Source organism: Bubalus bubalis, chromosome 9 (assembly GCF_019923935.1).
Source record: "Bubalus bubalis isolate 160015118507 breed Murrah chromosome 9, NDDB_SH_1, whole genome shotgun sequence".
NCBI classification, from domain to species: domain Eukaryota; kingdom Metazoa; phylum Chordata; class Mammalia; order Artiodactyla; family Bovidae; genus Bubalus; species Bubalus bubalis.
This window is the reverse complement of record NC_059165.1, coordinates 93,788,477-93,801,270: the sequence shown is the minus strand read 5'-3', so window position 1 is coordinate 93,801,270 and position 12,794 is coordinate 93,788,477. Positions and strand designations below refer to the sequence as shown.

The window sequence follows — 12,794 nt, the reverse complement described above, 5'->3', positions numbered from 1 at the left end:
TATGGCAGAAAGAAACACAGTGCCATAAAGCAATTATCCTCCAATTAAAAATAAATAAATAAATAAATAAAAGGAAGCCAGAGGCTAAGTGGAGGTCAGGAAGAGAAATTCTGTTGGATGTCCAGGGCAAGTGTGGCTGAGATGACTAAGTATGAGAAAATCTAGCAGAAGGTGGGTTTTTTTTTTTTTCTTTTCTGGCCCTGCCACACGGCATGTGGGATCTTAGTTCCCCAACCAGGGAATGAACCTGGGTCCTTTGGGTTGGAGGCATGGAGTCTTAATCACTGGACAGCCAGGGAAGTCTCTAGCAGAAGGTTTTCTTGAGCAGTGGGACAAGTCATAAGATGGAGACCATCTTGGTGTGGAAGGCTAGACAGGAGTGAACAGGGAGATAGAATGATCATCCCTGAGTTCAAAATGTAATTTCAAGGGCTCTCCTGTTGACTCAGTGGTAAAGAATCTGCCTGCCAGTGCAAGAGATGTAGGTTTGATCCCTGGTCCAGGAAGATTGCACATGCCTTGGAGCAACTGAGCCCGTTTGCCACATGTACTGCAACTGCTAAAGCCTGCGTGCCCCACAACAAGAGAAGGCACAGCAGTGAGAAGCCTGAACACGCAGCTAGAGAGTAGCCCCCACTCGCCACAACTAGAGAAACACCTGCACAGCAATGAAGACCCAGGACACCCAAAATAAATAAATAATAAAAAATGTCATCTTAAATGGTTAACGTCTCAGGGCAGTTCAGTTCAGTCGCTCAGTCGTGTCTGACTCTTTGCCGCCCCATGAATCGCAGCACGCCAGGCCTCCCTGTCCATCACCAACTCCTGGAGTTCACTCAGACTCACGTCCATCGAGTCAGTGATGCCATCCAGCCATCTCATCCTCTGTCATCCCCTTCTCCTCCTGCCCCCAATCCCTCCCAGCACCAGAGTCTTTTCCTATGAGTCAGCTCCTTGCTGAGGTGGCCAAAGTACTGGAGTTTCAGCTTTAGCATCATTCCTTCCAAAGAACACCCAGGGCTGATCTCCTTCAGAATGGACTGGTTGGATCTCCTTGCAGTCCAAGGGACTCTCAAGAGTCTTCTCCAACACCACAGTTCAAAAGCATCAATTCTTCAGCGCTCAGCTTTCTTCACAGTCCAACTCTCACATCCATACATGACCACTGGAAAAACCATAACCTTGACTAGATGGACCTTTGTTGGCAAAGTAATGTCTCTTCTTTTGAATATGCTATCTAGGTTGGTCATAACTTTTCTTCCAAGGAGTAAGCATCTTTTAATTTCATGGCTGCAGTCACCATCTGTGGTGATTTTGGAGCCCCCCAAAATAAAGTCTGACACTGTTTCCACTGTTTCCCCATCTATTTGCCATGAAGTGATGGGGCCAGATGCCATGATCTTTGTTTCTGAATGTTGAGCTTTAAGCCCACTTTTTCACTCTCCACTTTCACTTTCATCAAGAGGCTTTTTAGTTCCTCTTCACTTTCTGCCATAAGGGTGGTGTCATCTGCATATCTGAGGTTATTGATATTTCTCCCGGCAATCTGGATTCCAGTTTGTGCTTCTTACAGCCCAGCGTTTCTCATGATGTACTCTGTATAGAAGTTAAATAAGCAGGGTGACAATATACAGCCTTGATGTACTCCTTTTCCTAATTGGAACCAGTCTGTTTTTCCATGTCCAGTTCTAACTGTTGCTTCCTGACCTGCATATAGGTTTCTCAAGAGGCGGGTCAGGTCGTCTGGTATTCCCATCTCTTGAAGAATTTTCCACAGTTTGTTGTGATCCACACAGTCAAAGGCTTTGGCATAGTCAATAAAGCAGAAATAGATGTTTTTCTGGAACTCTCTTGCTTTTTCCATGATCCAGCGGATGTTGGTAATTTGATCTCTGGTTCCTCTGCCTTTTCTAAAACCAGCTTGAACATCTGGAAGTTCATGGTTCACGTATTGCTGAAGCCTGTCTTGGAGAATTTTGAGTATTAGTTTACTAGCATATGAGATGAGTGCAATTGTGCAGTAGTTTGAGCATTCTTTGGCATTGCCTTTCTTTGGGATTGGAATGAAAACTGACCTTTTCCAGTCCTGTGGCCACTGCTGAGTTTTCCAAATGTGCTGGCATATTGAGTGCAGCACTTTCACAGCATCATCTTTCAGGATTTGAAAGAGCTCAACTGGAATTCCATCACCTCCACTAGCTTTGTTTGTAGTGATGCTTTCTAAGGCCCACTTGACTTCACATTCCAGGATGTCTGGCTCTAGGTGAGTGATCACACCACCGTGATTATCTGGGTCATGAAGATCTTTTTTGTACAGTTCTTCTGTGTATTCTTGCCACCTCTTCTTAATATCTTCTGCTTCTGTTAGGTCCATGCCATTTCTGTTCTTTATTGAGCCCACCTTTATGTGAAATGTTCCCTTGGTATCTCTAATTTTCTTGAAGAGATCTCTAGTCTTTCCCATTCTGTTGTTCTCCTCTATTTCTTTGCATTGATCGCTGAGGAAGGCTTTCTTATCTCTTCTTGCTATTCTTTGGAACTCTGCATTCAGATGCTTATATCTTTCCTTTTCTCCTTTGCTTTTTTTTTTTTTTTAATTTTATTTTATTTTTAAACTTTACATAACTGTATTAGTTTTGCCAAATATCAAAATGAATCCGCTACAGGTATATCTGTGTTCCCCATCCTGAACCCTCCTCCCTCCTCCCTCCCCATTCCATCCCTCTGGGTCGTCCCAGTGCACCAGCCCCAAGCATCCAGTATCGTGCATCGAACCTGAACTGGCAACTCGTTTCATACATGATATTTTACATGTTTCAATGCCATTCTCCCAAATCTTCCCACCCTCTCCCTCTCTCACAGAGTCCATAAGACTGTTCTATACATCAGTGTCTCTTTTGCTGTCTCGTACACAGGGTTATTGTTACCATCTGTCTAAATTCCATATATATATGCGTTAGTATACTGTATTGGTGTTTTTCTTTCTGGCTTACTTCACTCTGTATAATAGGCTCCAGTTTCATCCACCTCATTAGAACTGATTCAAATGTATTCTTTTTAATGGCTGAATAATACTCCATTGTGTATATGCACCATAGCTTTCTTATCCATTCATCTGCTGTTAGACATCTAGGTCGCTTCCATGTCCTGGCTATTATAAACAGTGCTGCGATGAACATTGGGGTACACGTGTCTCTTTCCCTTCTGGTTTCCTCAGTGTGTATGCCCAGCAGTGGGATTGCTGGATCATAAGGCAGGTCTATTTCCAGTTTTTTAAGGAATCTCCACACTGTTCTCCATAGTGGCTGTACTAGTTTGCATTCCCACCAACAGTGTAAGAGGGTTCCCTTTTCTCCACACCCTCTCCAGCATTTATTACTTGTAGACTTTTGGATCGCAGCCATTCTGACTGGTGTGAAATGGTACCTCATAGTGGTTTTGACCCAATCAAAAAATGGGCCAAAGAACTAAACAGACATTTCTCCAAAGAAGACATACAGATGGCTAACAAACACATGAAAAGATGCTCAACATCACTCATTATCAGAGAAATGCAAATCTCCTTTGCTTTTCGCTTCTCTCTTTTCACAGCTATTTGTAAGGCCTCCTCAGTCAGCCATTTTGCTTTTTTTGCATTTCTTTTCCATGGGGATGGTCTTGATCCCTGTCTGCTGTACAGTGTCACAAACCTCAGTCCGTAGTTCATCAGGCACTCTATCTATCAGATCTAGGCCCTTAAATCTATTTCTCACTTCCACTGTATAATCATAAGGGATTTGATTTATGTGAATGGTCTAGTGGTTTTCCCTACTTTCTTCAATTTAAGTCTGAATTTGGCAATAAGGAGTTCATGGTCTGAGCCACAGTCAGCTCCTGGTCTTGTTTTTGCTGACTGTATAGAGCTTCTCCATCTTTGGCTGCAAAGAATATAATCAATCTGATTTTGGTGTTGACCATCTGGTGATGTCCATGTGTAGAATCTTCTCTTGTGTTGTTGGAAGAGGGTGTTTGCAATCTCCTACTAAATATAAATATGAATAAATATGAACATCTCAGGGCAATCTCCTACTAAATATGAACTCCTTACTACTCTTTTTAATGGCCACAAGGCACAGTGTATGGGATCTTAGTTCCGAGAACAGGAATTGAACCTGTGCTCTGTGCGGAGGAAGCGGGGAATCCTAACCACTTTATCCATAGAGGTGCTGTACTATTTTACCCTTCAGTAACAATCTATGTGCTGGAGAAGACCCTTGAGAGTCCCTTGGACAACAAGGAGATCAAACCAGTTAATCCTAAAGAAAGAATATTCATTGGAAGGGCTGATGCTGAAGCTGAAGCTCCAGTCCTTTGGCCACCTAATGCCAAGAGCTGGTTCACTGGAAAGACCCTGATGCTGGGAAAGATTGAAGGCAGGAGGAGAAGGGGGCAACAGATGATGAGATGATTGGATGGCACCACTGACTCAGTGGACATGAGTTTGAGCAAATTCTGGGAGACAGTGAAGGACAGGAAGCCTGATGTGCTGCAGTCCATGGGGTCACAAAGAGTCAGACATGACTTAGCAGCTAAACACCAGCAACAGTCTATGAGACTTCTGGTTGCTACACATCCCTGCCAACATTTGGTACTGTCTGCTTCTTACTTTTAGCCACCCTTGCAGGTTAAGAACAATGATCTCATTGTGATTTATTGCATTTATTTTTTGGCCACACCTTGAGGTATGTGGGATCTTAGTTTCCTGACCAGGGATCGAATCTGTAACCCCTTCAGTGGAAGCTTAGAGTTTTAACCATTGGACCAAGAGGCAAATCTCATTGTGATTTTTAACTTGCAGTTCCCCAGGCTGGATTGCTTTTTTTTGCTTTCATTTTTATCATTTGCAAGATGAAGAAAATATTCTACATATTTGGTCATCCTATGACCCAGTGATTACTCTTAGAGGAATTTCCCCAAGAAAATCCCCTCCCAAGATGAAAACATACATCCACAGAAAGACTTGTACAAGAATGTTCACAGCAGCCCTATTCATTGTAGTCAACCATCGGAGAGTCAGGTGTCCACCAGCAGGATAATGGACCAATAAACTGTGGTGTATTAACAAAACGAAATGCTATGTCTGATTGACAAGAAGAGATATTCAGGATATACTAGGTGAAATAAAAGCATATTGTAAAACACTATAAACTGTGACCATATTTGGTAAAATAAGGCATACAAAGTTACATCTGTATTTATCAAATCTCAGTCTATATCTGTATCTCTTTATGTGTGTAAATACATATTAATATTTATATACATACTATTTAAAATACACAGGCTATCGACACAAAGAACCCACAAAAGTTATATGGAAATAATAAAAGAGGATGACTCTTTTAACTATGGCTCTTATGTCTTGAGGGCTTCCATGGTGGCTCTGGTAAAGAATCTGCCTGCCATGTAGGAGACCTAGGTATAAGAATATATATATATATGTAGGTAAAAGAGCATATATATAAGCACCATAATAAAAAGAATGGTTTTCTCTTTATTATTTCTATACAATTGTTCTCCTGATTTTTGTGGATTCTTTGTGTAAATAGCCTCAGTTACACAGTATGAATAAGACAATAAAGCTATTTCTTTTTACCATCTGAGCCACCATGGAAGCCCCAAGCTGTTTCTTTTTAAGTGTCATAAGTTTAGTGTGGTGGGAAAAACTGTGAGGGCTAGAATTACTTGGAGAGTTACATGAATTTGAGGAGGTGCTTACCATTTCCATATTTCTCTTTTTAAGTCTGAATTTGGGGAGAGCAAAACTTGTTCTGCTTATCCCCAAACTGCTTTGTAAAGAAACATCTATAGGGACTTCCCTGGTGGTGCTGTGGTTAAGATTCCACCTTCCAGTCCAGGGGCTGTGGGTTTGATCCTTGGTCAGGGAACTAGGGTCCCACATGCCTCGGGGTGCAGTCAAAAAAAACACCCAACAAACTAGAAGCATCTACAGAAACACAAACTACACAAAGCATTCCAGATTCACTCTGCCCATCACCCACATACCTTGGAATGATGAGTTAGGAATATTCAGGAGAAAAATTAAGCAGGAAAGTCCTGGGGGAGAAAACAAAAGGGGAGTTTAATTTTTAAAATACTTCGGGGACCTGAATCTATTGAGGCTGACTCTGCTTTTTTCCCCAGATAGCTCTTGTATACTTAGTTTTCCCAAACACATTGGGCACACCCAACATAATTTTGGCTCGCTAGTGATCATTGAGAGTTAAAAGTATGTTGATCAGGGTAAACAAATGTTCACAGATCCATGAAAATATTTTTGAGACTTCAAGGAAAAAATGGATAAAATAGGGGAAAACTTAGAAAGATGAGTAATACTGATGAATAAATGTTCACTTTAATGCCTTTTGCAGGTATATAGGTAGAATTATATGACTTCTTCACTTCTTAAATTTGACATTAATTAGCAGTCTATTCTACTTGAAAATAATATGTAAGTTAAGTTTCATAAAAGTCATAGGAGCTGGGGAATTTTCTGGCAGTACAGTGGTTAAGAATAGCAAGGAGAGATAAGAAAGCCTTCCTCAGCGATCAATGCAAAAAAATAGAGGAAAACAATAGAATGGGAAAGACTAGAGATCTCTTCACAGAACATTAGAGATACCAAGGGAACATTTCATGCAAAGATGGGCTCAATAAAGGACAGGAATGGTAGGGACCTAACAGAAGCAGAAGATATTAAGAAGAGGTGGCAAGAATACACAGAAGAACTGTACAAAAAGATCTTTACAACCCAGATAATTATGATGATATGATCACTCACCTAGAGCCAGACATCCTGGAATGTGAAATCAAGTGGGCCTTAGGAAGCATCATTATGAACAAGCTATGAGCTATGAACTAGTGGAGGTGATGGAATTCCAGTCGAGCTATTTCAAATCCTGAAAGATGATGCTGTGAAAGTGCTGCACTCAATATGCCAGCACATTTGGAAAACTCAGCAGTGGCCACAGGACTGGAAAAAGTCAGTTTTCATTCCAATCCCAAAGAAAGGCAATGCCGAAGAATGCTCAAACTACTGCACAATTGCACTCATCTCATACGCTAGTAAAGTGATGCTTAAACTTCTCCAAGACAGGCTTCAGCAATACATGAACCATGAACTTCCAGATGTTCAAGCTGGTTTTAGAAAGGGCAGAGGAACCAGAGGTCAAATTGCCAACATCCACTGGATCATGGAAAAAGTAAGAGGGTTCCAGAAAAACATCTATTTCTGCTTTATTGACTATGCCAAAGCCTTTGACTGTGCGGATCACAATAAACTGTGGAAAATTCTTCAAGAGATGGGAATACCAGACGACCTGACCTGCCTCTTGAGAAACCTCTATGCAGGTCAGGAAGCAACAGTTAGAACTGGACGTGGAACAACAGACTAGTTCCAAATAGGAAAAGGAGTACATCAAGGCTGTATATTGTCACCCTGCTTATTTAACTTCTATGCAGAGTACATCATGAGAAACGCTGGGCTGGAAGAAACACACGCTGGAATCAAGATTGCTAGGAGAAATATCAATAACCTCAGAATATGCAGATGACACCACCCTGATGAAAGTGAAAGAGGAGAATGAAAAAGTTGGTTTAATGCTCAACATTCAGAAAAATAATATCATGGTATCTGGTCCCATCACTTCATGGCAAATAGATGGGGAAACAGTGGAAACAGTGTCAGACTTTATTTTCTGGGCTCCAAAATCACTGCAGATGGTGATTGCAGCCATGAAATTAAAAGATGCTTACTTCTTGGAAGGAAAGTTATGGCCAACCTAGACAGCATATTAAAAAGCAGAGACATTACTTTTTCAACAAAGGTCCATCTAGTCAAGGCTATGGTTTTTCCAGTGGTCATGTATGGATGTGAGGGTTGGATTGTGAAGAAAGCTGAGCGCCGAAGAATTGATGCTTTTAAACTGTGGTGTTGGAGAAGACTCTTGAGAGTCCCTTGGACTGCAAGGAGATCCAACCAGTCCATCCTAAAGGAGATCAGTCCTAGGTGTTTATTGGAAGGACTGATGTTGAAGCTGAAACTCCAATATTTTGGCCACCTGATGCAGAGAGCTGACTAATTGGAAAAGACCCTGATGCTGGGAGGGATTGGGGGCAGGAGGAGAAGGGGACGACAGAGGATGAGATGGCTGGATGGCATCACTGACTCGATGGACATGAGTTTGAGTGAACTCCGGGAGTTGGTGATGGACAGGGAGGCCTGGCGTGCTGCGGTTCATGGGGTCACAAAGAGTCGGACATGACCGAGCGACTGAACTGAACAGTGGTTAGGATTCCACGCTTTCACTGCCGGGGGGGGCTCAGTTTGAACCCTGATCCAGAAACTAAGATCCTGCAAGCTTCCCCGTGCTGCCAAAAAAACCGAAAAAATCATAAGACTTGGACAATTAAATGAGTTTATCCTGGGCAATAATTCTAGAAATGCTCTTGGTAATTTTAGCAAAAACAAACAAACAAAACCCCATAAAACAAAACCCACATAATATGGAATGAGGAACAATTTTAATGTTTTATATAATACAGGTTGGGACTTCCAAAATTAGGAGTAGGGAGCAAATGTGATCTCTCTGCAACAGAGGAAGGGTCCTTATCAATTTTCAGCTCCTGTCATGGGACATTCGGATTGAAAAGAGAAACGTTTCAGTGTTACGAGGCCTTTGCATGCTTTGTCCCATCCACATGTGACCACCAGGGGGCGCCGTCCACACGCAGCTCAGCTGTCTGTTCTTAGCCAAGAAACACCAAGGTGAGACCCGGGCGGAATTTTGACTTGCTAAAGCAAATGGATCCGGAAGAATTCAACTCAGTTTCAGGAAGAAAAATGAGCACGGGACAGCTTTCCATGTCAAAAGTCTGGCCCTGACACGAAAAAATCCATTCTTACAAGAAATTCATGTTTTGCAAGGGTTTCCCAGTTGGTTCAGTGGTAAAGAATCCTCCTGCTAATGCAGGAGCTGTAGGAGACCAAGTGGCAAAGATCTCCTAGAGAAGGAAACGGCAACCCGCGCCAGGATTCGTGCCTGAAAAATTTGGTGGACTGTAGCTCGCCAGGTTCCCCTCTCCACGGAGTCGCAAAGAGCAGGACACGACTGACCACAGCGCAACAACCACCCCAGAAGTTCACTTTGATCCTATCTTTGTACTACGGAATATAAGAGCAAGCTTTGAAGAGCCCCATTGCCTGATGAAATCATGTTGAAAGTGCCCCATCTTAATTCCTCCAGGTATTTCCATAGGAGACATACCTCAGCCATGGTTTAAAAGAGCAAACCAAGTGGATGCCCCCTGCCCAAGCCACAGTGTTGAAAACAAGATAGAGTATGAGAGTTGAAGTGTCCTTGCTATTTCTACTTAGAATAAAATACTAAATATTTTTATTATTTAATTTAAAATTTATTTTTAATTGGAGGATAATTGTTTTTTTTTAATAAAATACTTTTTTAATTGAAGGATAATTGCTTTACAGAATTTTGTTGTTTTCTGTCAAACCTCAGCATGAATCAGTCATAGGCATATATACATCCCCTTCCTTCTGAAACCCCCTCCCAATCCTACCCCCTCTAGGTTGATACAGAGCCGCTGTTCAAGTTTCCTGAGCCATACAGCAAATTCCTGTTGGCTATCTATTTTACATACAGTAATGTAAGTTTCCATATTACTCTTTCCATACATCTCACCCTCTCCTCCCCTCTCCCCATGTCCGTATTCTCTATTCTCCCCATGTCTATTCTCTATGTCTGTTTAAGATAATTGCTTTATGACGTTGGGTTGGTTGTGGGCATACAACAAGGTGAGTCAGCCCTAAGTATACATATGTTACCTGTCTCTTGAGCCTCACCCCCACTGCCCCTCACCCCAGTCCACCCCTCAAAGTTGTCACAGAGCACTAAGTTGTATTCTCTGTGTTATATAGCAACTCCGCACTAGCTATCTATTTTACACATGATAATGTATGTTTCAATGCTACTCTCTCAATTCATCACACCTTCTTCTTGCCCCCACCTCCCTCTGCTGTGTCCACAAATCCCTTCTCTATGTCTGTGTCTCTATTCCTGCTCTGCAAATAGGTTCATCAGTACCTTTTTTTCTAGATTCCATATATATGTATCAATACACAATATTTGCATTTCTTAAAAGAGAATAAAATATTTTAAGAACTTACCACTCCAAGGCAAAAACAGACTTCGAGCCATCATGACAAAATGAAAGCAAAAATAGGAACTTACATCATCTTTTATCTTTCTCTGGTGTTTCTCAGGGAGAATTGGGGGTTTTGTAACAGCTGCTATGGGACGGTCTTCTAGTATTGTAATGTGCAATTGAAGAGAATAGCAATTTTTTTCTTTTTACAGAAACAGAGACAGTTTACTGAATGCTTCAACTTACTGAAATGCATTAAAAAAAATAAGATGACTGAATGAATGTGAATGCGTTAGTGGTTCAGTCATGTCCAACTGTTTGCGACCCCATGGACCATAGCCCATGAAGGGAGAGGGCAATGCAGACATGGAGATACACTGAAAACACAAGTAAAACTTTCACTGAAGATTGCAGGTCCATGTGCAGGACCCTCAGTCTGCTGCCACACCAGAAATGGCAATTGGTTTATAATTTGCCCCCAGCTGCGAAACTGTGAAGTTATTTTTAGTCCCCTATGGTTTCTTTGCATCTTGTTGTTCAGGAAGGTGTTTGTCCATGTGGAACCACTGCAACAAATGGTCCCAGGTCCCAGCCTGTCTCGGGTATGTGGGTGTTCACTGTACAGTTCTTGCAGCTTGGCAAGTTTTCCTAATAAAGTGATGTTTAAAAATCTTAAAGTACATTTCTTACAGAAATCTTAGAAAACCTGGATTTATAAAAGAAGAAAATAAAAGCTACATCTAATCTCTATGCTCAGAGCTCCTACTAATGTTAGAAAATTGTAATTATACGTTGCATTTTTTTTTCTATATCTTGGGATTATTGACATTGGAGTTGGATTATTCTTTGCTGTAAGAGTCAGCTGTAAACTCCACCCACTAGGTGCTAGAAGTACCACCCCCCAGATGTGATAGCCAAAACACTGTCTCACCTCCCGCTCCCCCATCCTACCGTTTCTCCTCCTCCCACTGGTAACCACTCGTTTATATGCTACATCTGTGAGTCAGCTTCTTTTTTGTTATATATAGTCACCCATTTCTTGTGTTTCTTAGATTCCACCTCTAAGTGATATAAGATAGTTTTTGTCTTTCTCTGTCTGACTTACTTCACTTAGCCTAATGCCCTCCACGTACATCCATGTTGCTGCAAATGGCAAATTTTCATTCTTTTCTATGGTTTAGGAGCATTCCACTGTGTATGTGTATATACACACCCTCCAACAACACAAGGAACAACTCTACACATGGACATCACCAGATGGTCAATACCAAAATCAGATTGATTATATTCTTTGCAGCCAAAGGTGGAGAAGCTCTATACAATCAGAAAAAAAAAAAGACTGGGAGCTGACTGTGGCTCAGATCATGAACTCCTTATTGCCAAATTGAAGAAAAAAGGGGAAAACCACTAGGCCATTCAGCTATCACCTAAATCAAATCCCTTATGATTATACAGTAGAAGTGATAAATAGATTCAAGGAATTAGATCTGATAGAGTGCCTCTTGGGGCTAGTGCACTGGGATGACCCAGAGGGATGGTATGGGGAGGGAGGAGGGAGGAGGGTTCAGGATGGGGAACACATGTATACCTGTGGTGGATTCATTTTGATATTTGGCAAAACTAATACAATTATGTAAAGTTTAAAAATAAAATTAAAAAAAAAGAACTATAGATGGAGGTTTGTAACATGGTACAGGAGGTGGTGATCTAAACCTTCCCCAAGAAAAAGAAATGCAAAAGGCAAAATGGTTGTCTGAAGAGCCTTACAAATAGCTGAGAAAAGAAGAGACGTGAAAGGTAAGCGAGAAAAGGAAAGATATCCATGCAGGGGAGATAAGAAAGCCTTCCTAAGTGATCATTGCAAAGAAATAGAGGAAAACAATAGAATGGGAAAGACTAGAGATCTCTTCAAGAAAATTAAAGATACCAAGGGAACATTTCATGCAAAGATAGGCTCAATAAAGGACAGAAATGGTACGGACCTAAGAGAAGCAGAAGCTATTAAGAAGAGGTGGCAAGAATACACAGAAGAATTGTACAAAAAAGATCTTCATGACCCAGATAACAATGATAGTGTGATGACTCCCCTAGAGCTGGACATTGTAGAGCAAAGTCAAGTGGGCCTTAGGAAGCATCACTATGAACAAAGCTAGTGGAGGTGATGGAATTCCAGCTGAGCTATTTCAAATCCTAAAAGATGATGCTGCTAAAATCCTGCACTCAATATGCCAGAAAATTTGGAAAACTCAACAGGGGCCACAGGACTGGAAAAGGTCAGTTTTCATTCCTTTTGGGAACATCAAAGAATGCTCAAACTACTGCACAATTGCAGTCATCTCACAAGCTAGTAAAGTCGTTGTCAAAATTCTCCAAGCTAGGCTTCAACAGAACATGAACTGAGAACTTCCAGATGGTCCAGCTGGATTTAGAAAAGGCAGAGGAACCAGAGATCAAATTGCTAGCATCTGTTGGATCATAGAAAAAGCAAGAGAATTCCAGAAAAACATCTACTTCTGCTTTATTAACTTGGCTAAATCCTTTGACTGTGTGGATCAAACATACTGTGGAAAATTCTGAAAGAGATGGGAATACCAGAC

The 12,794-nt window shown here is 41.4% G+C and overlaps 1 protein-coding gene across 1 annotated transcript in view; it reads right to left on the bottom strand.

Annotated features, from left to right (window-relative positions):
• LOC102407985 (adhesion G protein-coupled receptor E3) overlaps positions 1-10,290 on the bottom strand; it is a 50,639-nt gene extending 40,349 nt beyond the window's left edge. Inside the window, exons 1-2 of the mRNA XM_044948062.1 lie at positions 10,220-10,290; positions 6,043-6,093 (exon numbers count right to left, since the gene is read on the bottom strand). Of these exons, the coding sequence (XP_044803997.1) occupies positions 6,043-6,093; positions 10,220-10,253 (85 nt within the window). The 5' untranslated portion in view covers positions 10,254-10,290. The remainder of the gene's footprint in view (positions 1-6,042; positions 6,094-10,219) is intronic.
• Between the last annotated feature and the right edge of the window lie 2,504 nt (positions 10,291-12,794).